We start from the raw sequence: 27,141 nt of genomic DNA on the forward strand, positions 1-27,141 counted from the left end.
TAGAAGAGGCCTGTATTTATTGAGAACACAACAGCTGACCCATGGAAAGCAGGCTGAGATCCTAGTCTGTGGTCCTCCATCTGAATACATGCCACCCTACTGTTGGACTCCACTGGGCTTCCTCCCAAGTCCCTGAGGGGTCACAAGCTACCTCATCCTAATGAGACAGTGCGATCAGATGGACGTCCGTCAGCGTAGAGGACAGCCACAGTATTTCAGAAGCCATCTAGTTCAATCCATACAACAGAGGAATCCCACTGCCCCAGCCCTGTGAAGTCCCCACCCCAGGGGTACAGGTGCTGTTTATGAGGAATCTAGCCCATGTCACCCCTCCAAGGGAGGATGATGGTCAATGTCATAGCAGAACCGACAGGTTGGAAGGACAGGGTAGGGAGATACAGAGATACAGAGGCAATGGCCCATGGATAGATCCCTCAGGGCCCTTCTTCTTTATCCCCAATTGTCTTGATGCTATCTACTACTTCTTACCATAGATCAAGTTTTCTTCTCTCTCTGGAAAAGAAAAGGGGATGCTCAGTGAGTCCAGCTTCAAAGACTTAGCCATGGCAGCACCAAGGCCTAGAAGGCAAGCACCCAAGTCATCCCAAATGAGCTGACTGGTGGGCCCAGACTTGCCACAGGTCTCATTCCCCAAAGTTAAAGCAATGGCCATTTTTTTTTGCTTTTTAATGTAAATAAAATACATAAATACATTTAAAACCCCAGAGTTACACAACAGAACATATATATTTTATAGATAGATAGATAGATAGATAGATAGATAGATAGATAGATAGATAGATAGACAGATAGATTGATAGATATGTACAGGACATTGCAAACAGAGGGGGAAGACAGTTTCCCTGTCTGAGGGTAATGTCTGTCTCCCATCCTGATCCTATCCAAGGCAGATGTGCTAAGGCAGCAGCAGCCTGGACCTCTGCGATAGCTGCTTGGAAGGAGGTGAGTAGGTAGCTGGAGATGAATCCGAAACCAAACCAGCTAAGCGCCCTGACAGCGCTTTCCTGGCTGACCTCTCAGCCCTCTTTGAGGCAGGCCACCATGCTTAGTGTTTTGGCCGAGCTAGTGGATTACCCCTGAAATCTGGAGGATGCTGTGGGAAGGGGTCAGAGGGCTCTGCATGTATTGGCCTGCAGCTGTTCAGTCATGGCCAGCCAAATGTTGCATGGGAAAGGAAAGGTGGCTCCTTTCCGATCTGCAGAAGAACATCCCTCCTGGGCAGGACACTGGGAAACCACCACCAAGAAAGAAGCCAAGCCCAGAAACTTCCCTACATCAAGCCCAGGGGCATCGGAGTTCTGCAATAATGAATTTGTAAAGATGGCACACAAAGCTACACTGCCACCTGGAGGATAAGGAGCAGCACTGCAGCAAATGCGGCCACAAGCCAGGGAGGGACACTGAGGCAGAATCTGGCCCACGGCATCATTATCAGGCTTCACTCGGTGCCAGGGGCTTTGGGCAAAACTTCACTGCAGCAGCTCTTCCCAGGAGATAGGCTTGGAGAAAACTTCCCTTTCTAGCCAGAGGTCATAGTTCATCTGGAAGTCCTCAGGGAGGTCTACCCGCTGGCCCAGGACACTTTGCAGGCAGTTATCCACAGGCAGGAAGTCAGGGTTGTTATGGGTCCGGTCATACCTTCGAGAGTTGAAACGTTCAATGTTGGCACGCAGCGCGCATTCTTCCGCCTGGAAGTCCCAGGGTCGGGCATCCAGATCTGGGGCAGGAAGAGGAGGGGGCAGAATTAGGAACAGTGAGGAGCCACTCTTACTGGGGACTTGTTGCAGACACTATCCACCATGAGCCCAGTCACGAAGGACAAATGAATGTCTGAAATCCAGGATATCTTAAGCATCGTCACTACTGTGAGGAGGTGACAGGCAAAGGGCCAAGGGAAGCCTTATAGAAATGAAAATTTTCAAGGATGTGAAAGATCATTACGTAGAGAGGAGATAAGACACTGCAATTTTCCGCATAAATTCAATTTAGCAAGTATTTATCAAGTGTCTACTATGTGCAGAATATTATACTATACTATAGGATATATTTGGATCGTGGAAAAGCTTCTAGACAGAAAACTTGAGGCCCACGAATGAATAAATAATTAAAGGAGGAAATGATTACTTTCACTAACAGCTGACTTTAACAAGCACGTAAAGGTTTTCATCATCTTCATTTGGTCCTCACAACAACCCAGGGAGTACTAGCACCAGCAGAGGGCCAAGGGAGGGGAAGAGATGAGCCCAGGCCACATGGCTGCTAAGTGTTGGAGGTGAGATTCAAGCTCAGTTCTGCTACTTACTAACTGTGATCTTGGGCAAGTAATCTAAGCTTTTCAGGCCTCAATTTCTACCTTTGTAAAATTCAAGGGTCGGGCTACATGCTCTCCCAGGTGCCTTCTAACTGAAAATTCTATGATTCTCCATACATCCCTGAAGATTTTTAATTTGTTCCTCCATCCAAGAGGTTTTTGTTGCCATCTTTGCAGAGGCAAAAAAAAAAAAGAAGAAGAAAATGATCTCATGGTTTCTCTGACTCTGTGACTCGGGGGAGAGCTGTGCCCTCCAGGACGCAGCCTCCACCTGCCCTGCCCTCGCAGCCTCACCGTTCCCATAGGCCCAGTCGTCGTTCAGCCGGTGCCGCACTTTCTGGTAGATGGCCGACATGGTCTTCATGTTGCTCTTCCGCCACTGGCGACCCAGATACTTGGTCTGCACCTTGAGCAGCTTCAGCACATAGAGCTGCATCATGGCTTGCTTCACCTTCAAGGCCCGTTTCAGGATGGGCGCCGACTTGAAGACCACCAGCATCTAGAGCCCAGTCCAGGGGCAGCAATTAACATGTCAGTTAATGGTCCTAATTCATCTCCAATCTATATGGCAGCTGATGGAGTGGAGAGTTAGGCTTGAAGCCAGGAAGACCCAGGTTCAAATCCTACCTCTGACCCACAGCCCTGAGTAAGCCAATTAGCCAGCCTCTCAGGGCTCCAGATATTTCTCTAAGACCACAAATTGCATAGATGTTGACCTGTATTAGCAGAGGGAGTTTTGTTACCTGGAACTTCCTGATAACCAATGAAATGACAAGCTGAGTTCCTACCTCTAAACCTAACTGATGAAAATGTCTCTCCTCCAGGAACTGAAATGAATTGAGGCCCCCCACCCCCACCCCCATCATCTAACTCAGGAGGAGATCAATTAAATAGAAATAAGTTGGATACAGGAAACCTGGAGGGAAAGAATTTGGTTCACTGACCAGCCTCTGGTAACCCAACCCAGCTCAAGGGACTTGTGGCCCACTTAGGGGAAAGGGAAAGCTTAGGGGGACATGAGACAACCTCTGGCCCTAAGATTCACACCTTGATGCTCTTCACTCACCATGGTCCTGGAATGCTTCCATTTTGTTAGCTTGTTCAAGATCCGAAGCAAATTGATACAAGAGAAGAGATTCCGCCAACAAAACTGGTTATTATCTCCAGCTTCCTATGGGACAAACCCAAGACGAGGCTATCAATGGTGAGACAAAAGGGCTTTTGTCAGCCACATCCCAGGGAGCACCAAGAGAGGCCCAGCCACCTCTCCAGGAAGAGGAGCAGGGCAGGCAGGGGCTTTCTGGAGGTGGCTCAGCACTGGGGAGGAGCAGTCAAACCAGGGATTTCCCTCCTGCTGTCTTGGTCACTAAAGCCCTGGAATTATACCCCATGAGGAACACAGGTCACCTCAGGGGGCTTACTACCTTCTATGGACTTGAGCCCAGGAGATTTTGAGCTTGGTATTCCCTGAATTCTGAGCTTCCAGATAGACAAAGCATAGGCCTTGGAGTCAGGGGATCTAGCCAAGTTTGTTAGCTATGCAGCAGTGGGCAGCACATCACTCTGCTTTCTTTGACCTTCAGTTTCCTTGTGTGTAAAATGGAGAGAATCTCACAGGGTTGTTCTGGTGGAAGTAAGTCCCAAGGCCCTAGAGAAGTGTGGATAAGCCCTCATTTCTCATTCTTCCAGCTCCACAGAAGGGCCTTTACAGGAAATAAAGAGGGCTATCTTGTGGGAGGATTCCATCCTTAGGACAAGGACCCTGGTCTCTCCCAGTTGGCTCCAAGCTGCCAAGAGTCAGTCTAGCCAAGTGCCCTCCTCTCTCCCCACTAGAGAGACGAGAACATTCACTCACCAAGCTCTCTGCTGTCAGCTCTGGTAGCTCATGAACCACACAGTGAGGGTAATCCAAAACCGAAATACTGCAGGGGTCAAGAGAAAAAAAAAAGACAGATATCAGACTGCACGCCGCCTTGGGGAGGGAGGGGGAGAAGATGGAAAACTCAAAAGCTTATGGAAGTGATGGCTGAAAACTAAAAATAAATTAATTAAAAAAAAAAAGATGAACCTTCATCATGTGAGATAACAGTTATCCTGCGAGGGTGTCCTGGGTCCTCTTCTCTTTTTCCTTTATGCTATTGTAGAATACTGGGCCTGGAGCCAGGAAGATCTAAGTTCAAATCCAGGCTCAGACACTTTCTAGCTGTGTAACTCTGGGCAAGGCACTTCACCTATTTGCCTCAGTTTCCTCATATGTAAAAAGGGGACAATAATAGCCACTACCTCCCAGGGCTGGTGTGAGGATCAAAAGAGACAATATTCCTGAAGTGTTTAGCAGCCTTAAGGCACTACACAAATGTTAACTATTTCATGTGGTGACCTCCTCAGCTCCCAAAGATTCAGTTCTCATCTCTCTGCACAGATGATTTTCAGGTCTGTAGGTCCAGCCCGGATCTCTCTAGAGTCTGAGCATCATATCATCAGCCCTTTGGATTTCTTGGATCGGATATCCTGCAGGCAGCTCAAACTCAGCTCCTCCAAAACAAGGGCTCGGTTATCTCCGCTTCTGCCTCCGCCATTCCTGTTATTGTCAGGACCACCGCCAACCTCCCCATCAGCCAGGCTCCCAAACCAGGTGCTGGTCCAACTCCTCACTCTCACTCATCCCACACACCCAAAATGTTGTCAGATCGTGGCAATTCTCTCTTTACAACATCCGTATGGATGTCCCTTTTCCTCCCTTCCACAGCAGCACCACCTCAGGCCTAGACCACTTCACTAGCCTGATTCTGACTGGCTTCCCCTCTCCACTGAGCTGCAAAGTGCTTCTTCTACGGCCCACATCTGATCATGTCTCCCTGCACCCACTTACTCTCCTCCACAAACTGCACTGTTCAGTTACATTGGCTACCTGTAGTTCCTCCCACATGACACTCCATCTCCCAAGTCTATGATTTTGTACTGACCCCCACGCCTGCAAGGCTCTCCCTCTTTACCTTCACAAAGAAGCTTCCTTGGACTCATTCAAAACTCAGCTCACATTCTACCTTCTGCTAACGGCCTTTCAGCCTTTAAAAGGCCTCCCTGTCCTCCAAGATTACTTATCACTTACATTTTATATTTTTTATGCACATAATTATTTGCAGTGTTGTCTCCCCTATTAAAATATGAATTCCTTGAGGACAGGGGCCTGTTTTTTTACTTTCTTTATGTCCCTAGCACTTAGCACACAGCTCTTAGTAAATGTTTGTTGACTGACTGACAGATGCCTTTGGGAATAATCCTGGCTGTTTTCTTTACCTTCTCCACCCCTCAGTTTCTCAGTTACAGACAACATTTGACACAAAATACTCTTGTCAATTCCTGTGTTCTTTCAGAGGCATCAACATTCCAATCATCTTGTACCTAGCAGACTTTGCCTTAACCAGGTGAAGATCACATCCTAATTCCTGGTAAGTGTGCCCTGAGGGTCAAGGGTTCAAATTTCACAAGGCCCAAATAGTTTTGGCACTGCCAGTACTGATAAGAGCCTGTTCTGTGGAAGGTCGGCGTTTAAAGGGCTCCCTGGGCCACTGGAGCCTACCTAGTGCTATGGATTGGAGTAATTGGTTCTTAAGCAGAACCCTGAGCTTGGTGCTGCCCAAGTGAGATCCATAATTGTAGGTCCCCACTGTCCTCATTCCTATCTTCCCCTTCCCTGGCTCTTGTTACCTGTTTTTGGCAGTGATGTACGACATGATGGTTTGATTGAAGAACTTCAGAATCAAAGGGATGCAGTTGGCAAACACGAGATGCTGGGCCATGTACTCAAACTGAAACAGAGAAGACAGTGAGGGAAGCCGCTGCACTCTAGATTCTGACGTTGCCAAGGGGTCGTCTGATGGGCAGTCTCTCTCGTAGCTAAACTCGCTCGGCTCGAGGTTACAGGAAGGGCAGGGCCCTAAGGAGGGGACGAGGCTGGGCACCCAGGGTACCTGGTAGACGTGATTCAGCTTGAAGTGCTTGAGCAGCAGCAGCAACACCGCAGAAATGGCCTTCACGATGATCTCTTTGTGGCGGTTAACATCGACCCCCAGTTTCATGCTCTGCAGCACGGTGGTTCTGAAAACATAAGGTAGGCACGACCAACTTAGCCACAGCACGGCGGTGACGCCAGGGCAGCCCAGAGCCCGCAGAAGGAGCAACGGTGTCAGACCATCTCATTCCATCCACCTCACTACCTCTTGGCAACTTCTTGGCTGCCCGGAGATGCTGGGCTCTCGGCTGCACTTCTCTTAGTGGAATCTCATTGGAATCTCATTGGGACAGAAGAAACCTCAGAAGGTTGGTTGGGTCCCCCCACTGTTCCCCTGCCAAATGTTACTCTTTTCTCTCTGGACCTGCCAGGTATGGTAACCTCTTCTAGCAGGGACAAATTCCTTTCTTTTCCTTTTCCCTGAAGTGGCAGCTCCTCTTGGAGATGAATCATGGCACCAAAGAAAAGCACTGGGTGTCGAGGCCAGAGAGCCCTGGGGCTGAGGCCCACTCTGCCCAAAGAAAAGTAACTCAACCCTTTGGGGCCTCTGTGAGTGAGGATAAACCTCAGGGGCACTTCTCCCTCACAGAGTTAGGAGAACCAAGGGATTTTTCACACCTCTTCCATCTGAGTCCCTCTCTCCAATAACCCTGAGTTCAAGCCCTCATCACTTCTTGCCTATGTTATTCCAACCACCTCCTGAACAGTCTTCCTATCTCAAAACTCTCATTGCTCCAATCTATTCTACACACTGCTGCCAAAATAATAAAGAACTGTCCATGTCACTCTCTGACTCAAAGCAACTCCAATGGCTTCCTACCACCTCTAGGGTAAAATACAAACTCTTCTGTTAGACTTTGATAGCCCTCCCAGCCTATCTCCGTAGCCTCGGTGGGCTTTCCACACTCTGTGATCCAAATGGCCTTCCTTCTGCTCCTCACCCAGGCCCATCTCTGGGCCATCACACTGGCTGTCCCATTTCTGCAGCGAACTTCCCTCCTTACCTCAGCCTCACTGAGGCCCTCTCTTTCTTTAAGACAGAACCTTTCCCAATCCCCACCAAATGCTAGTGGCTTCCCTCCCCAGCAACCTTGTACTGATCTGCTTTGCAAACAGCACTTACTCATTTTATATTCATGCTGTATATTTTTCTATCTGTATTGATCTTTTCTCCCATCGGAAGGGGGGCTTGTTTCCTTCTTTGTACTTGTCTTCCTAGTGACGAGCACAGATGCCTGGCTCAGGGCAAGTGCCCAATACTTGACGGACTGATTTAAAATAAAGGTGGAAGCTGAAAGTACTAGACACTTGCCAGCTGTCATTATTTTTCTGAGAGCGCCCCCCCCCCACACACACACACAGTGGACAGAGCACTGGATGCTACCTTGGATACTCGCCAACCAACTGCCCTGAGCCTCAATGTTCTCATTTGTAAATGCTGATGAAAATACTCGAAGCCCCTACTACCAGGAACTGTTAGGAGAAAAAAATGTTTCAAGCACTACAGAAATGTGAGTTATCATTCAGTGACACTTCAGTTGTATGACCATGGGCCAGTCCCTTAACCTCTCTGAGGGCTGATGTCCTCATTTGTAAAAGAAGGATAATAACCCTAGAAGCATTTTTCTCACAGGACTACTGTGAGGATGAAATAATCAGTTAACTAACATTTATTAGATGCTTATTACGTGCCACACTAGAAATTCAAAACAAAAAACAAAGTCTTCTTTCTTGTATATAAAAAGCTTTGCAAACCTTAAAGCACTTTATAAATGTCAGCTACAATTGCTGACAAAATCGAATTGTTTTTAAGATTTTAATTTTCTCTCCTTCCAACCTGCTTCTCACCCCCCCCCAATTCCCACACATGATCTCTAATTCAAAAAAAGGTGCTCTTAGAACAATAAGAGGTTATTGTCCTAGGGCGACCAAGGATTTCCTTTTATAACTTTAATCAGAACTGGAAAAACTCTGCTTACAAGTCCACTGGCTAAAAGGAGACACCCTGACTGAAAATGGTTGGCAAGCTGCTTGGGTCCTAAGGATACTACAGAATCATGAAGCCTGAAGGAATCTGAGGAAACATATAATGCCATGCCCTGTCCCCAGTTCATTTTCCAGGTCATAAAATGGAAGCCCAGAGAGGGTAGGAAATGTCTTGTACTTAGGCATCCAGCTAACCCACAGTGAGACTAAAATCCAGGTCTCCTGAATCCTAGTCCAAAGTTCTCCTATCATATTGTCTCCTCTGACTAGTCAATGTATTAAATTCTACCCAGGGCCACCCTTGAGCACTGAGAAGCTGACCCTGACAATTCTCTCAGTCATCTTCCCTCCCCTACTCCATTCACAGGAATGATACCTACGGCATCTCCTCAGGTAGGACGTCAGCCAGGATGTTAATGGAGTCTGTTTTGGCTTTGGAAGTGGGAGCAGCAGCCAGTAGGATTTTCAGCAGGGCAATCTGGAGTGGGAATAAGACATTTAGAAAAAAGAGCATGGGCTAGTCTAGGATCAAAAGGCAAAATTACAAGGTCTAGTTCTTTCTATATATACCCAAGTGGCTGAAGGAGGCAGCTGTGACCTAGCTATGGAAATTCCCTGAACACGAGAGAACAGGTGCTTTTCATCTACTAATGGATGTCATCACTTGAGGCGGCACATATAGAACATCCTTGGTGAAAAGGAAAAAACTACTCACCATGTACTGAGGCAGACTGGGGAGGAGACCTTGGTAAAGGGTTTCAGCAGGGACTTGCTCCACTTCCTCTTCTCCCTTTTAGTATAAAAGGTCACAGGAACAAAACCTCTATGTCCGATCAAACCTGGGCAAGCTTGCCTTGTTATCTGTCTAGCTGTGGGTCTGTGAAGACTGAAATGCAGGTGGGAAGACTCCCTCTAACTGACCTGTTGCCTCCTACAGGGCAGAGGAGCCTGAGGGTTTGGGAAGCTACTTCCAAGTGAACTGCCAAATGGACACCTCAAATTGGATATCCCACAGATATCTTAAACTGAACTTGTCCAAAACTCAACTCATTACCTTTCCACCCTCAACCCTGCCCCTCTACTACCTTCCCTATTACTGTAGAGGGCAACGCCACCCTCCCAGTCCCTCAGGCTTACAACCTAGGAGTTATCCTGGACTCCTCACTCTCTCTCTCTCTCTCACCATATCCCAATCTGACACCAAGGCCTGTGGATTTCACCTCTACAACATCTCTCAAACACTCCCCCTTCTCTCCTCTGACACTGCCCCCATCCTGGTGCAGGCCCTCATCACCTCACACCCAGACTATTTCAATAGCTACTGGTGGGCCTGCCGGCCTCCAGTCTCTCCCCACTCCACTCCATCCTCCATTCAGACACTGAAGTGATTCTTCCTAAAGCCCAGGTCTGACCATGTCACTCCCCTGCTCAATCAGCTCCAGAGGCTCCCTATCACCTCCATGATCATGCAGAAAATCCTATCTGGTGTTTGAAGCCCTTCATAACCTGGTCCCTCTCTACCTTCATCTTACACCCCTCTACGTACTCTGTGATCCAATAACACTGGGCATCCTTTCTGTTTCCAAAACAAGACCCTCCACGTCCCAACTCTAGGCATTTCCTCCAGCTGTGTCCCATGAATGGAGTAGCCTCCTGGCTCATCTCTGCCTTCTGGCTTCCTTCAAGTGGGACGCCTTTCCTGATCCCTCTTAATTCTAGTGCCTTCCTCCCCTCTGGCCACTATCTCCTGTTTATCCTGCATATACCTTGTTTGTACACAACTCCTTACATGTTGTCTTCCACATCAGATGGTGAGGATCTTGGGATCAGGGCCTGCTTTTTACCCTTCCTCGTATCCCAGCACTTAGCCCAGTGCCTGGCACACAGTAGGTTCTTAATAAATGCCTGCTGCGTGCCTGACTTCCACTTACCCCTGAGAGAGGAGAGCGAAGGTACTCCTCCTCCATCTGGGCCTGCACTTCTGCAATTGACGTGTACTTGTGCTATTGTGGAAGAAAGGAAAGAAGGCACTCATGTGTGGATGGGTCGCTCTCCAGACATCCCTCCACTGTGCTCTGAGCAGAAGAAGGACACAAAGCAGCTAGTTTTCCAAACATTTTCTTTTGAAATACAACTCTTTGAGGAGGGATGAGACCCTCGATGCAAAAGCCTGGTCCAAACGGGCATTTCTCACCTCCCTCTCCCTACCTGGTTTCCTGCCTCAGAGCAGAGAAGCACACATTTTAGTGGAGACTGTGAAAGGTAGCCAACCTGAGGGCAGGCAAGGAGGGACAGCTGACAGCCCGACAGAGAAGGGGGAGAAAGAAAAACTACAAAGGGCAGCCACGAAACCACAAAGACATCAGAGCACAGCCATCGAGGGCAGTAGCAAGGAAACCCTGGCACTTCAACAAGTCTGAGGGCATTCTGGCAATGAAACATGCTTGAAATTATGACCCTGAGGTACAACAAGGTTAAATTCAGTGCATCCTGTTTAAAAAGGTCAAGAAGTACAGAGTGTGGGGCAGCTGGGTGGCACAGTTGACAGAGTACCGGCCCTGGAGTCAGGAGGACCTGAGGTCAAATCCGGCCTCAGACACACAACACTCACTAGCTGTGTGACTCTGGGCAAGTCACTTAACCCCACTGCCTCACCAAAAAAAAAAAAAGTGCTATGTTGGAAAAAGCTGCCCACCAAGGTGGTTAAATGTCAAGTCTGGGGTATGTGAAGGGGGAAATGGTAAATTTATTTATGGGGAACGAATCATTCTCCAAAAAATGAGGCACTATAGTAAAACGAGTTTAAAAAGCACATCTTCCTAGCTTCCCACTTCTCGCCTCTGTGTTGGGACGGGACCAGTCGCATCAGAAGGTTCCTAAGGGCACTCACCAGCTTCAGGGTCCTGATGCTCTCATGAATCGGCCTGGGCAGCCCCACCACGGTGTTCGTGTCGCTACAAGGGAGAAAAAAAACAAACTGTCTCCTGTTCTTAAGTCTAACTAATCTAACATTCAAAGGAAGGAAGGAAGGAAGGCCACTTGGAGCAGGACTCAAAGGATTTCATTGTGCTGGGCGAGGGGGAAGAAGTGCCCACCCACTACTAAGGCAGTAATGAATGTAGTCCACACTTACCTGCCCAGTGTGTAGCCAATGAATTTACTTCGGCTGGATTCTAGAAACATCTCAATGTCTTTTTCTCTGCCGTAGATGGAAAGGGGAGATACATTACTGGATAGGTAAAAATGTACACTTCCTGGATGGGGGGGTGGGGAGTGGGGAGGTGACAGGTGGTGGGAAGGTATTGGGACTAACTTCTTGTTCTTCTCTTTTGGGAAAAAAACAAGGGAGTGGGGAGGAGAATCTAGGCAATATTTATTAAAGATTCTTTTACATCTAGATCTAAAGAAACTGTTAATTTAGGTTCACAAGATGTATTACTTAAAACTTGTTTTGCTCTCAGAATTATATTTGATATGTTAAAAGAAGAGTTCATCCAGATAATAACCTACAAAGTTACTGATGGCTTTACTTTGATTTAAATTAAAACTGCTGATCCAGCTCTCTGCTTCTATCAACTTAAATGAACAGGAAAATCTTAAGAAAAAAAGAAATCACACGCATTATAGCAACTCAGAAGATTTCCTCTTTCGGCCACAGTACTTCCCACACTTCAGATACAGAAAACACTCAGTTTTGGAAAAGCAGCTGTGGAAGAAAGTCTCATGTCTCCTTCTGATGCTTCCTTTTCATATTTTTATAGACTTCTGAAAACTGGAAGTTTGCCTGGACTGAGAAACCCTTCTCCACCTTTTCATATGTTCCTCTTTTTCTTTGTTTTGTGTATTTTCAAACACATATCAATTTCTATGTTATCAAGTAGAAACATGTCTGTGTATGTGTGTATGTGTGTATATATATATATACACACACACACATATTATATGAAGTCTTTAAATTAAACATTTTATCATTTAAAAAAAATTAATAACCCATTTTAAGTTCATACTACACACTGAGCCCCTGAGGAGAGGCAGATAATATCTTTTTCTTCAGGTCTAAGAAGAGGGGCTTCTTGCAAGAGTCCTCATTACCTGGAAGCTAACCTCTGGGGATGTGACCCCACGCACTCCCTAAGTACCATTGCTGGGTATGCCTTAATGCTTTGGCCCTGTCTGTCTCACACATACACCCTAAGGGCTGACACACGGCAGCCCTGCAAGCACACATGACATGAACGTCGTTGCCCACTCCTCCTGGGTCAGGGATTCAAGACTCACCTAACCTTGGGGGCCCAGGGCAGCCCCTTTGGGCAGGTGAGGCGGTCTGTCTGAGGGTGCTGCATGGGGGGAGGCATCACTTCATCCCGCTCAAGGGGAAACGTCTCTCCCTCAAGGCTGCTGTCGTCGTCATTCTCCTCCTCCTCCTCTCGGGAGTCATCAGCCTTATACGGATCCCGCTCATTGAACGCATCCAGGTTGTCTTGTTTTATGAGAGCCTGAAAGCAGGAGTCAACAGACAAGGAAAAGAGAATAGATGACACCAGGGTGAGTGACAATCGGAAGGACAAAAGGCATATGTGGCAGGGCGGTGAAATGTAAAGAATATCAGAGAGGAAGCCCTGACCACAGGGAATCCTAAAAGCTCTCAGGGATTGCCCCTTGGATGATGACGTCTCTGAAGGGGCCACCTTCTGCTGCTTTAGCCAGCTCCTACTTCACCAGCACCCCTGCCCCACTGCTAACCTTGTGCTCTCGACGACCCCGTTTCTGCTGCTGTTCAATGAGGTCCGAGGCAGAAGCGGGAGGGGAGGCTGCTCTCATGTTGCGAATCACCTGGATGCTGTCTTCAGGCAGAGGGGGGAGACCTAAGATCTCACGCTTTTCTGCCTTCATGCTCTGCAGCTCCTCGAAGCCTCCAAGTGTGCACTAGAACAGAGAATGGACACCATGAGCCTCTCCAGAGCTAGACCAGCTTCCAGGAATAACAGGATTATGCCCATCCGAACGACACCAGCCAACACACGCTCTCTTGACTTCTATTAAATGGTTCAAAGCACCCACTTAACCTTCATCTTTACGCTGTCCCACAATCTCTGAAGAAGGGTGTAAATCCATTCCAAGGGTAACTCAATGGCACCAACAGTGGATGAAGACCCCATGCCACTAGGACAAGTGGAATGATAAGCAGCTAAAGGGGAGAAAAGAAGCTGAGGAATCACACGGTCTGGAGGCTTCTAGAACAGCAAAGTCAGCCTGTCAAGCTTCCATGGGAGTACAAGCAATCCTGCAACAGTGGTCTCTCAAGGGGAGCACACAAGATGATCAATGGAGGTATGGGTAGAAAATGTTCAAAATTCTACTGACAGTTTTCTTTTAATCTAACAAAATTAAGAAATTAAGCTCAACTAGGAGTTAAGACTGGCATCTTCACACTGGCATCTTCACACAGCATATCGGATGGCCATGTGTGGCATGCAGAGTACACTCAGAGAAGAACGGGGTTTCACAGCACACTAACCATTGTGATTAGAAAGACATTTTAAACTACGGTTCTGTTGCTGAAAATGACATCAGCCATAAGTACGCTCATATATGCACACCTTGAATTCTGTAATCTGTTTAAAGACCTTTCAGATGGTCTTAATGATTTTTAAATACATTTGTTAAAATATAAAAATACATCTTCTGATTAGTTTGCAAAGACAGTTGATTCATCTGGGAAGATGGAAACGTGTAAGTCCAATCTCAACAAAAACTGCAGAACTAGTAGGTGAGGTTGAAAAATAAGACTAATGAAGTAGTGAGTTCAGCCAATGAGGTACTTCTTTCATTTGGATCTATGGATCACTGTGAAGCATCTTTTTCAGTGACAACAGCCATTAAAAAAGCAAGAACTGAAATACACTTAATTCATTAGAATCAGACCTTTAAACTGCTAAAAAAAAAAGCGTTAAGCCAAGATTAAAGAAAATATATATTTTTTAAGCAATTGGGGTTAAGTGACTTGCCCAGGGTCACACAGCTAGTGTCAGGTGTTTGGTCTAAGGCTGGATTTGAACTCAGGTCCTCCTGACTTCAGGGTTGGTGCTCTATCTACTGTGTCACCTAGCTGCCCCAATTTTTAAGAATTATAAAGCATATTCCACCACACTACACTGCCCTTACTGAATTATTATATAAAATATTAAGAATACACCAAAAGTAAAAAAAGAAAACTTTTTGCTCTCACTTAATAATAATATAAATTAGTGAGAGCAAAAAGGCTTTTATACTATTAATTAATAAACAATTTAAAAATAATTTAAAATACTACTCCACCCATATCATATTCTAAGTTCTTTTTTAAGTTTAAAATGTACACCATATATTAGCATAATAGTATAAATATACACATATTGTGGGTATGTGAGCATAAAGGTTTTACTGATAAGGGTGTGTGGATTCTGTTTTATAGAATCATAAATTAATTCCAACTTTAGGTCTTTGAAGAAAAGGCTAAGTAGGATCTGACACAGACATGATATTTCATAATTCCTCCTAAGTGAAATAATATGTGAAGTTTAATCTAACTCTTCCCCAGGGAAGTCAAACTCTCAGGCCTAGAGGCTTGGGCTGATTCTTCAGAACTTTGTAACACCCGGGCGGTTTCACTGTCTGGGGGTGATTCCATTTTCCTGTATGATTGGAGTGAATCTCTAGGAGGAAGCTGACAGCATGAATGATAAAAGATGAGACACAAGTAAACCAGAAGGGAGTAAGGATACCCCCTGGGAATGCTGGCTGGTGCTTTTGGTAGGGCTCCTCCTACACTTAAGGAGCCCCTCACTAACTTTGTCAAGAGTTGGCTCCATCTAACCAGAGAAGAGTGATTGACTGGCTGCTAAGGCGACAGATAAAACCCCAGCCCCTTCCCTTTTACCCAGCTACTTCTCCGATGATGGGAAAAGCTCCAGCCTCGGCCCTGCCTCTGATAACTAATGAGAGCCCCAATCTTGTGAGGACTGGTTGGCCCTCTCCCCTGGCATCACTCACTACCCTCTCTAGAAACAGATCAAGTTTCACTGCCCAGACTGAAATGGCTGCAGGATGGCTCATTGCTTATTCTCAGTACATTCAGGTGACATTTAACAGGAGGACATATTTATAGTAGCTTTAATCTCAATCACTTTCACCCCCCAAAAAGCTACAGGTCCAAGAACCACTTCTCCAAAAGTAGCTTCGTATGAAGAATATACAATCTCCTGCCACATTCTCTAAATCTGCATTCTCATCTGGAGACCACATCTTCATGGGTCACGTTAGCCACATGTGGCAGGCACCTCCTCTGATCAGTTCTGAGGCAGGATTCTTACCAATACTGTCTTCCAGAGAAGCAAAAGAACCTTCTTCATGGGGAAGTGAGGTGCATGTCCACTGCAAAACTTGGTCACCATCCCAAACAGCATGATGGAGAATGGCTCGTTGTTGTACAGGGGAGAGCCTGGAGGTGACACAAAGACGCCCTTCGGTCAGGGCCGCCCTCCGGTGCTAAAACGCTGGCTTCCAGCCACTCTTATGGACTTACAGCACATCAGCAGGAGTCATACCTAGCTCTGCTCGGAAAGTCTGTCTCATGGTCTTCCAGTCGGCTTTATCACTCTCACATTCTTGGTGAACGGTCTCTATAATCAGGTACATGATATTGAGCAGTACCCTGAGGACAAAAGCCAGTTCATAAACAGAACAGGATATGGGAAATAAGGGCCACTTCATCACATATCACATACTACTAAAAAAGGTACTTCTAAAATCTGCAGAAACACACGTACTGATGTGAAGAGGTCAAAACTGGAGGCTCCCATGATAAAAAGCCAAATTGCTGTACATCTCTCCCATTAGGTGCTTCAACTTCTTCAACCTTGATTATGACAGCATTTTAGGAACCTAGTTTTTCTCTTAAGTGCAACACCCAAAGGGACTGAGTCAAAGCAAGGGCAGAACCAGTGGAAGCTGAGATGAGGACTGGGTGTGGGGAGGGCAGAAAGAGGCCAGGACTGAGTGGGAGATGACAGTGGGGAGGAGGGAAGGGCATGGCAAGAGCAAGAGAAGTAACAAGGATGGGGCGGCATCTGGGGCTTAAACCACAGCAGAAAGAGAAAAGGCTCTGACCTAAGCTTCATTATCCTCCCCAGTTCAGAAGCGATCCATGGACCTTTGGTCAACAGCTATTTATGGAGCATCTACAAGGTTCAGGGCACTGTCTGGGTGTCACTGCTCTTCCTAGGACAACACTGCCCACAGAAGAATTCAAGAGCGTGTCCCTGACATCTCCCACTATCTGGCATTCGGCAGCGTCTTCTCAGCACGTCTGCTCCTAAAGGCTACATCTCTTGGAACAAGAAGGAGCTTTACAAGATAGGCTGATGCAGCACATTTACATTTACATTAACTTCACACCCGGCCCTGACTACCCTTGGCTCTCACTATCCCATTAACTGCTTACCCAGAGTCCCACCATACCCTGAAGATAAAATGTACATGGGAGAAATATAAATGGAAGAAAAGGAAAGATAAAAAATTTCCTCTGACCCCTGCTGTGGTTAGAATTCCCAACCCAAGCAAAAACTGCATTAGCCTCAGCCTTGCCAGACCCTCATCAGAGAAAACAGGCAGGAAAGCTCACCTCAGGTCAGTGCTGTCGGCCAAGGAGATGGCGGGCTTCCTCACAGCATTGCTGCAAGCTGCGCTGTTGCTAAAGTAAAAGAGAAAGAGTCAGATTCCTAAGGGTGGTATACTTCCCTAGCTGCTCCAGGAAAGATGAGGCTAAATAACTCAAATAATGGCAACATTTAAGAGTGCTAATCAGCTGGATCACCAGGTGGGCCAAGTTAGTTTTAATTACTTAGTTTTATTATTTTAGCCAAATAGTAGCTACTTTAGATTCAAACCCTTGAACCTGACAAAGCAAATGTAGCCATAACAGAGGCTAGAGGCAAGCCTGGGTTTGGTCTGTATGCTAGGTATTTGCCTATTCTCCTTTTTTATGAGGGAAATTATTAAGTAAACTACTAGACAGGAGAGTTAATAAATGGGAAGTCTTTTGGTTAAAATGCATGGAGGTGTTTCAATGATTTCTCTTTGGGGACTATTTCTAGTCCTGAAGATCTGAAATCAGGATTTTCCCTCTGTTGTTTCCCAGGAATGAGTAAAGGCTAGAGAAGTCATTCTCTGGAGCTGGTAGTCTAGACCCAAGGTGTCAAACCCAGCTTACTGTGGCCTTCAATGCTCCAGAACCAGAGGAAAATATGACTGGAAAATAGCTATCAAAACAAATAAAAACACAATGGACCACAGTCATGTTAACATGTGGTTTTCTAAGTCCATGTGTAGCTACTTTGGTGGGGTGTGATCTCACTGGTCCACACTGTTCAATGGTCCTTCTGCAGGCCCCGCCTTTATTTAACCCCAGATAAAAAGTGCTCACTCGATTTCCATGTTCAGCAGCTCCACCAAAGCATTGAACGTGCCCACCTCCAGGAGCAGGAAGACATTGTACCTCGACCAGGACTGAACTTCGGATTCGGAGGTACACTCACCAAAGGTACCTAGATACACACACACAGGACGCAGGTCATCACTCCGCACCCAGCTGCCTCAATGGGACAACTGTGACGCAAAGAAGGCCCATGCCCTCTGATGGCAGCCTCACTGACCTTGGGCAACGTAGAGGATTGCGCGGGCTACTTTGAGCCTCTTTTCCCGGGCAGTGACTTCTAAGCCATCCAGGAGCCTCATGGCATGGGTACGGTGCTGGTTAATGTCAAGTTCAGTCCACTTCTTATCTGCCACTATAAAGCAAAAGACCTAGTTAGCCTTAAGGCTGAAAAGCTGAGTTCTCTGAAGTGTATATAACTTTAATATGTTATAGTCAGGATGACCAACATGACCAGAAGTGTCAAAGAACATAAGGAGAAGTTATTCCCTGTGCAGAGAAGAAGCTCAATCTGCTGGTCTAAAGACATGACTATCCAGACCAGAAATGCTAATTTTTTTTCACCAGTATTGAACATGATTATAAACAGAAAGGGGCAGCTAGATGGTGCAGTGGATAGAGTGCTGGGACTGGAATCAGGAAGCCGTGAGTTCAAATCCAGTCTCAGATATTTATGAGCTGTGTGACCCTGGGCTAGTCACTTAATCCTGTTTGCCTCAGTTTCTCATGTGTAAAATGAGCTGCAGAAGGAAATGGAAAAACCATTTCAGTATCTTTGCCAAGAAAACCCCAAAGGGGGCATGAAGAGTCGAATATGACACAAATAACTCAGCAACAGAAACAGAAACAGATTTTAAAATTTATTTTTACAATCTGCTAACTTTTTGAAGCCCCTCCCAGATCACATAAGAGCAGTTAGATGCATGGGGCCCAGCTGAGTCTCTGCCTGGTGACTTGTGAGGCTACGTGAGTGTGTTCAGAGGCCTGAAATCTAGAGATGACTAAAGAAAACATAAACTACTGTAGCCCTTAGGAGACAGGTTGAAGGGAAAACAAGGGCAGGAAGGGAGGAAATCATCTCACCATGGATCCTGAAGTCTTCCTCAAAGCATTTTCGGTTCATCAGAAACTCGGGTCCTTCAGTGTAACTATAAAGTTCTACCAAAAACAAAGGCTTATTAGCTGCAGCCATGTTTCAACAATTCAACAGGAAAAAGAAATAACATAGGTTCTTGTTCTGATCCTGTTTCTTTAATGATACAAACTGATCTAGGCCCCTTACTATTGGGTACTTTTAGTTTATCTCATTTGCAAAATGGAAACAGTGTTGATTTGCTTCAAATTTGATTAAAAAGTGATTGAGAAGTTAAAGCATCACCAGACGCAGGTAATATATAATATTAGGCTTTTCACATCCTCACTTCCAACCAGCCTCTTCAGAGGCTAAATGGTGCCAGTCTGGAGTAAGTCTCTTCAAGGTACAAGCTATTTCTTGTATGTTTGATGCACCATGAGTGATTACTAAATGTCATGGACCATCCTTCACGTATACCATCCATTATGGTAGAGTTGTTTTTCTAGCAATGTAGATACCTTTGACTGATTCAATACTCTTGCCTGGCCTGAGATCAGAAGCATTCATCTCTAAGTTGGCTGATCATTATGATCTCATCATCAGCTCCCATGGATTCAACTGTCACCTTAATACAGATGATTTTCAGATCTATTTATCCAGTTCTGACCTCTAGTCTCACATCTCCAGCAGCCTACTAGACATTTTGAAGTGGATGTCCAATAGACTTCTCAAACTCAACATTTCCAAAACTGAACTCATTATCTTTTCCCCAAACCCACCTTCTTTCCACTCTACAGAGCATTTAAGTAGCACTTCAAAGTTTACAAAGCACTTTACAAATATTATCTCAATTTACCCTCATAACAACTCTGCAAAGTAGGTGCTATTAATATCCTTATTTTACAGATGAGGAAATCAGAGGCAAAGAGAGGTGAAATGGCTTGCCCAGGGTCACGTAACTAGTAAGTGTGTAAGGTCACATTTGAACTCAGGTCTTCCTGACTCCAGGTCCAGCTCCCACTTTATTCATTTACTCCCTAGACTTCCAAACTTATGACTATGGATGGCCCCTCCACCTCCCCAGTCACCCAGGCTCCTAGCCTAGGTGTCACCCCTGACTCCCCTACCACCCCAGATCCAATTGCTGCTGTCCTATCAATCCCATCTTCACAGACCTCCTTGTATGAGGGTCCCCTCTCCTCTCTGACGCTGGCTACTACTCTCCCTGCCTCCAGTCCATCCTCCACTCAGCTGCCAAAGAGATCTTTGTAAAGCACAGATTTCTAACTATGTCACCCCTCAATAAACCCTAACAGCCCTTTATTACCTCCAGAAGCAAATGAGAACTCCTGTTTGGCTTTAAAAATCCTTCAAGCTCTGGCTCCTTCCTATCTTTCCAGTCTGCTTACACTCTTCTCCCCTCCACATCCTCTATGCTCTAGGGACCCTGGCCCCCTTGATATTCCTCAAACACTCCAGTCCATCTCTCCATTGTCTGCATTTTCACTGGCTGTCCCCCATACCGACATTTTTCTCCCTCCTTATCACCACTTCCTTCAGGTCTCAGTTAAAATACCACTTTCTATACCAACCCTTTCCAGCTTCTCTCCACCCCCATCCCCACCACCACCCTTACGCCTACCAAACAGTTCCTTCCCTCTAAGAGTACCTCCAAGTTTCTCCTTTATAAATTTTCTATGTACACAGCTGTTTGCATGATATCTCCACCATTAGAATGAGAGCTCCTTCAGGGCAGGGGCTATTTTTGTTTTTCTCTGTAGCCCTAGCACAATGCCCGGTCCATAGAAAGTACTTCATAACTGCCTGCTGACTGACTCGAGGGATGTAGCCTGCTGACTTCAATAGCCTAATCTAACTGGCTTAAACACCCACAGATGCTTCATGAGAGGGAAACAATAATTTATGATCAGAGTAACTGGGAGTCATGAGATACTCAGTATCTGACCCAAATAACGAAACATTTCCCCAAAACGTTAAAACGAGTTATTCAGGAGTAGCATTTATTCATTCCAAGTTTGTGCTCACATCACTATTTCAAGTCAGGAGAAAATTTCCAACCAATTAGAAAGGCCATCCTTTACCTGAGAGCTCTGCAGCCCACTTATCTGTATCTGCATATTCAAATTCTAGGTCTGGGGACTCAGAATAGCCCTGTTGAGAAGAAGAAATATTTTAATATAAAAGGCACTTTTATATTCTAAGTACTTCTAAAATTGAAAAACATAGATCCTCCTAAAAGTCACTCAAGTAACACAGTAACACAATCTCTTATGCTTTATAGATACATCTAATGCTTTCCACAACAGCCTCTAACATAGGACCCACATGTGTATAGGATTATCTCCCCACAGGCCCTGAAAATTTAGGAAGCCTCTCTTTCACCTTACCCCACCTATTCAGCAGCAAAATATCTACTGAAGTATTTTGGTCTCGACTGCCCCTAAGATCTGACTGATGGAAACACAGCAGCAGTCACACAGAAAGGCTGCTGAGTAGAACTCAACATTCAAAGTACAGCAGAAAAAAATGCCAATTGACTGCAGGGTGTTAAGCTAGCTGACGGGGGGGGGGGGGGTGGATTAAGCACCTACTCTGTGGGAAGTCAGTGGGAAATGAAAAGAAACAAGCTTCCCGCACTCATTTTTAGTCTGAGGAGACAAAACTCACATGAGAAATGACAAGACAAACATTAAATTATAAATAACAAGCAGAAAAACCTTGGTCATATTTTATATAGTGAGTCCAAACACAGTTACCATTTATAGAGTACTTTAAGGTTTGCAAATATTTTATGCGTATTATCTCATTTGAACAACTACACACAGTAAGTCTGATATATGCGGGAGACTCAGTTTCCTCATCTGTAAGAATGGAAAAACACTATTTTTCACTAACTCCTCACAAGTTTGTGAAAAATGAAATTTTATAAATTGTAAAGCACTACATAAGTATAACCTATTATTATGATTAATAATTACACTTCCAACAGAGTTATAAAGAGGTTCCACTATGTTATCAAGCATTTAATTAAATGCCTACTACCTATGGTACCAGGTAATGTGCTTTGTGCTGGAGATACAAAGACAAAATAAATAGTTCCTGACTTAAAGAGCTTATGTTTGGGGGGAAAGGAGACAATACGTATGTATATAAGTACGTACAAAATAAACAATCATTTATTGGGAGGGGGGTAATTTAGGAGGGGTTTGTAACCGCAAATCAGGGAAGGCTTCCTGTAGAAGGTGGCATTTGAGACAGTGTTTTGATGGACACAAGGATTCAGAAAAGCAGAGGGGAGGAGGTGGTATACTCACGACATGGGATGCTTTTTGGGGACAAAGGCAGGGAGAAGGGAGATGGGAATGCAAGGTAGCCAGTCTGGCTGAATGAAAGAGTGCGAGAAGGAGCTGTAACAACAAGGATGGGAAGATAGGCTGGGGCCAGGTTGGGAAGGGCTTTCAATGTCAAACAGAGGAATTTGTAGTTGATCCTAAAGACAACAGAAAAGCACTGGAGGTTACTGAGGGCCATAGTAAGACTTCTCCTTTAGGAAAATTAGTGGCAGCTGTCTGGAGCATGAATTGGAATATGAAAGACTTGAGAGTGGGAAGACCAGTTGGGAGCCTATTGCAATAATCCAGGCAAGAGGCAATGGATGAGGGTCTGAACTGGAAAGGCTCCACAAGTAGAGGGATCAGGGTCAGAGGAGAGAAGTGTCATGGTTACAGAAATGAGATTTAACAAATAATAGGCTATGTGGGGTACAGGAAAAAGAATCTGAGGTTAATGCCAAGGCTGTGAATGGGAATGAATGAGAGAATGGCAGTGTCTTCTACAGAAACAGAAGGCTGGCAAAGGAGCAGGTTTGGGAAGAAATATGATGAGTTTCAGAATTGAACAACCTGAACTCTAAGTCTAATGACATTCAGACAATTCTAAAGAAAGGTAGAAACTATTAGTAAATGGGGAAAAGGATCTACATAGGGCCCTGCCTTCTACCTTTAGATAAACACATCTGGATTTCGATGACTTTGGAAGATAAAGTAAGGCTGACAACTTGGTGCAACTCTGCCTCACTTAAATCCAATTCACCCATGAGTCAAGATGTCACTCCATAGTGACACTGGTGCTCTTTGAAATGAAGGAGAAACAACAGCAACATTTGTCTCCCAATTGTCCAAACTGCCCTCTACTGGATCTTAGTAAAAACTGAGGCACAGGGAGTAAGACTGACAAACATTTCTGTTGCCTGCTGTTGATACCTAACTAGGGAGATGAGCAATTACTTCTGAATTATGAGGATACTTAATTCACCACTATAAAGGCCATTCCAACAGCTTCTTCTCAGTCTGGATCCTGCCTGAACATTGTCTAGCATCTGACATGGCCCCTCCCTGAAATTCTCTTTTCCCTTGGTTTCTATGACATCACATTCTGTTTCTATGCCTACTTCTTAGATTATTCTGTTTTCTCCTCAACCTTAGTAAATGTGAGGTCACAGGATTTAGAGCTGGAGAGTGTCTTAGAGATGATCTAATATACCCCCCCTTCCCATTTTACAAATGAGGAAACTGGGGCCAGGAGAAATTAAAAGGCTTGTCTGAGCTCATACCAGTTTGCGTAGCAGAAGTGGGTTTCTAACCTAGGTCTTCTAACTCTAAATTCAGCATTTTTTCCAAATTGCCTCTTGGTGGTCTCCCCCAAGGATCTTCCTTTCTGCATACACTTATCCACTCCTATGACTTTCGCCTTCACCTTTACAGGGATAATTAAAATCTCTTTTAGTCCTAACCTCTTGCATGAACCTTGGACCAGTTTTTAGCTCTCTTCTGGACATCTCTAAATCAATGTCCTACTAGCACCTCAAACTCAACATATTTGAAATCAGACTCATTATTTTTATTTCTCCTCTCAAGGATATAAGCACCTCTTCTGACTTCTCTATTTCTAATGTACTTACAAATCTCCTAGTCATTCAAGGCTCAAAAACCAGGCAATTAGCTTAGCTTTCTCCCTCTCCTTCAATAACTAGCCAATCACCAATTTCTGTGAATTCTACTTCCATAAGGCTCCTCCATTCTATCATTACCAACCAGTTCAGGCCTTTCTAGACTCCTACAATTACCTCCCAATTGGTCACAGGTTCATAGATTTAAAGCCAGAAGGGTCCCCAGAGATCATCCAATCCAAGTCACTCATCTGACCAAGGCTCAGAATTGCAGCGCCTTACCCAAGGGTACACAGGTAACAAGTAGCAGAGCCAGCATCAAAGCCAAAGCTCCTTCTATTGCTCCCACTTTTCCCTATTTCTAGTCCATTCAACACACCACCATGTGGTTAATTTTCCTCATGCACAAACAAGCCCGGTCATTTCCAGTGGCTCCTCACCGCCTACTAGGTAAAATCCAAATTCCTTACCCTACCATTCAAAGGCTTCCATAATTTGGCTCTAATTGACCTTTTTCGGTTTTCTATACCCGAAGCTTTGCTCAACTTGACCACCATTCCCTGTTCCCCAAACATGGCCTCCCTTCTTGCTCTGCTCACACACTACTACTTCTGCCTTCAGTGCCCTTCTCAGAACTGCACATCTCTACCTCACTAAAATCCTACTCCTCCTTCAAGGCTTAGCCTTATAACCAAATATCAACTTCATGTTGCCTTCCCTGATCCCCTCAGCTAGAAGTGATCTCTCTCTTCTAAATTCTCACTGGTGCTTCGTACTTCATTTAAAATGACATTTACCTGTAACATAAGGTGCAGAGATTGAGTCTTTTCTCCTCTCTAAGACAGAGAAGAAGCTAGGGCCCATGTCTTACTCATCTTTGTAACCCTCATAGTCTAGTATAGTGCTCTGCACAGACAGGGTAGGCAGTCAATATATATTTGCTAAATGAAAACCTTAGCAGTCTGTAAGAGTTTGTAAGCAGTTTATAAGCAAAATCCCTTTCTCTTCTACCCTAGCTCTTGTGAGAAGTCAGTACTGCTTTTTCTCAAGTGGCTCACATCAACATCTTCCAGCCGACTATAAGCCTACTTTAAGATCAGCCAATTTTGGGTTTGGCTTGCCACAGATACTGACTTAAAAGACAAAACTATTCAAAATGTGACAAGCATTTACCAAGAGCCTACTGTGTGCAAAGATCTGACTTAAAGACAAAAGTATTCTAAATGTGACATGCATTTACTAAGAGCCTACCGAGCGCAAAGATAAAGTATAGGCTTATTAAAAGACACCTGCCTCCCTCAGTCAGAATGTAAGAAAATTCTTGGTGAATGAGGAATACACTTTTGCTAGGATTCCCCTCTCCTCTCCCCAGTAACTATTTCAGTAGGTATAATTCTTTTAGAAAGGAGCAGCAAAGTGCTGGGGAATATGCTGATCAAGGTGACCTGATTTTAAAAAAAGAAAGAAACCAAAATGTGTATTTTCATTCATGAAACTGGCGAGGGGAGGCTAGTGGGTGGAATTACTCCCGGAGAAGGTGCATGACTCTGGAGTAACTAGCACTGGAAAGGGAACAAGGCAGACGGCAATGCTGGGGTTTTAACCAGGGCTCTTTCTGGTTTTTGACATATATATATATATATATATATAGATATAGATATATAGATATATAGATATAGATATAGATATCTATATATATCTATCTCTATCTCTATCTCTATCTCTATCTCTATCTCTATCTATATCTATATATCTATATATATCTCTATACGTCCAGAAGTTAGACGGTGACCCTGCCAATGAATGGAGGAGGAGGAGGATCAAGAGGCGCAGGGACAGGAGGAGGAGGCGTGTCTCCCTTTGGGTGACTTCCTCGGGGACAAGGGGACGACGGTCGACAATGACCTCTTGTCCATTCCGGAGGCCGACCCCCGGCTGCCCTCCCGAGCCCTGCCTGGGGAGCCCCTGGGGGCCCACGGACGGCGGGGACCCGGAGCCCGGGGCCGGTCCGGAGCGCTCGCTCGCCCGCCCGCTCTCCGGGCCGGCCCGGGCCGCGCCTCGCTTCCTGCTCCGGCCCCCGCCTCAGTGACAGCTCCGGGTCAGCGGCCGCCCCCAGGCCCCGCCCCGCCGGAGCCCCTCACACGCCCACCCCGGCGCGGCCTCGCCCTCAGACCCCCTGACCTCCGAGTCCTTGCGCTGGTTGCGGTTGAACTCCCGCCCTTTGCCCCCGGGCAGGACGCCCCCAACGCCCCCGCCGCCGCCGGCGGTCCGGGAGGCCACGGCCTGGGGCTGCGGGGACGTGGGGGGCGGGGGCGGCGGCGGCTGCGGCTGCGGCTGCGGCTGCTTGTTGTTCACGATCAGAGGGCCTGGCCCACCGCCTCCCGGCTCCATCTTGGCTCCTGCAGCCCCAGCCCAACTCTCGCACGGCCGTCGGGCCTCTACTCTCGCGAGACTTGACCCCCACCCCAGCCGCGCCCCCTCACTTCCGCCATGAAGAGTGTGGCGGCGGACGGAAGAAGCCATCTTGAGAGCGGCAGTCCTTCAGGGTCTCTTAGGCCGGGATCCCTCTGGGCTGCCCAGCATCACGACGCAGGGTCAGATTGTTGTAGCTGGCGAGTCGTTTTTCAGTCTAGTGACCCCATTTGGGGTTTTCTTGGCAGAGATACTGGAGTGGTTTGCCATTTCCTTCTCCAGCTCATTTGACAGATGAGGAAACTGAGGCAAATAGGGTTAAGTGACTTGTCCAGGGTCACACAGCTAATAAATGTCTGAGGCCAGATTTGAATTCAGGAAGATGAGTCTTCCTGACTCTAGGCCTAGCATTCTGTCCACTGCACCATCTATAGCTGCAGGGTCAAATTATGGACTCCTTATTTTCCAATGCTATTTGTTAGATAGAATTCATTATTTGGAGCCAGAGGAACTGGCTTCCAATCCTCTTGACTGCTGCTTTGAGCTCTACAATATAGGGGTAGTGGAAGGATCATCCAAATGGAGTTAGGACTTGAGTTCAAATGCCCCTTCTTTACATCCCATCTAAGTTTCCTTCTCGGTAAATAAAGGGGGGGGGGCATGCCAATCAATATACCAACAAGTACTTAAGTGCTATACTATCTTGGTGCCTCTCTATAAGGCAGCATGGCCCACGGGATAGAAAAGTGGTTAATTTCCCTTTCCTCATCTGTAAAATGGAGAGGATTGGGTCAGATGGCCTCTTAGGCTATTTCCAGCTCATGCCCTTTGGAAGACCTAGGGTTAGACCCTGCTTCTGACACATTCCCCCCAACCTTTA

General features: G+C 45.9%; 1 protein-coding gene across 1 annotated transcript; it reads right to left on the bottom strand.

Moving 5' to 3' along the window:
- On the bottom strand, positions 1–26,262 carry STRIP1 (striatin interacting protein 1). Its single transcript, XM_021000869.2, has 21 exons — positions 26,031–26,262; positions 20,983–21,052; positions 18,889–18,963; positions 18,026–18,160; positions 17,797–17,917; positions 16,996–17,064; positions 15,920–16,026; positions 15,686–15,813; positions 13,077–13,259; positions 12,612–12,829; positions 11,467–11,532; positions 11,224–11,287; positions 10,265–10,336; positions 9,049–9,123; positions 8,714–8,811; positions 6,307–6,433; positions 6,044–6,144; positions 4,188–4,254; positions 3,399–3,503; positions 2,627–2,831; positions 1–1,738 (listed from the first exon to the last, which is right to left on the bottom strand). Exons 1-21 carry the CDS (start codon positions 26,238–26,240, stop codon positions 1,491–1,493), a joined length of 2,544 nt encoding a protein of 847 aa, XP_020856528.1. The 5' UTR covers positions 26,241–26,262; the 3' UTR covers positions 1–1,490.
- Between the last annotated feature and the right edge of the window lie 879 nt (positions 26,263–27,141).

This window comes from Phascolarctos cinereus, unplaced genomic scaffold (assembly GCF_003287225.1).
Source record: "Phascolarctos cinereus isolate Bilbo 61053 unplaced genomic scaffold, phaCin_HiC Scaffold_5;HRSCAF=322, whole genome shotgun sequence".
NCBI lineage: Eukaryota > Metazoa > Chordata > Mammalia > Diprotodontia > Phascolarctidae > Phascolarctos > Phascolarctos cinereus.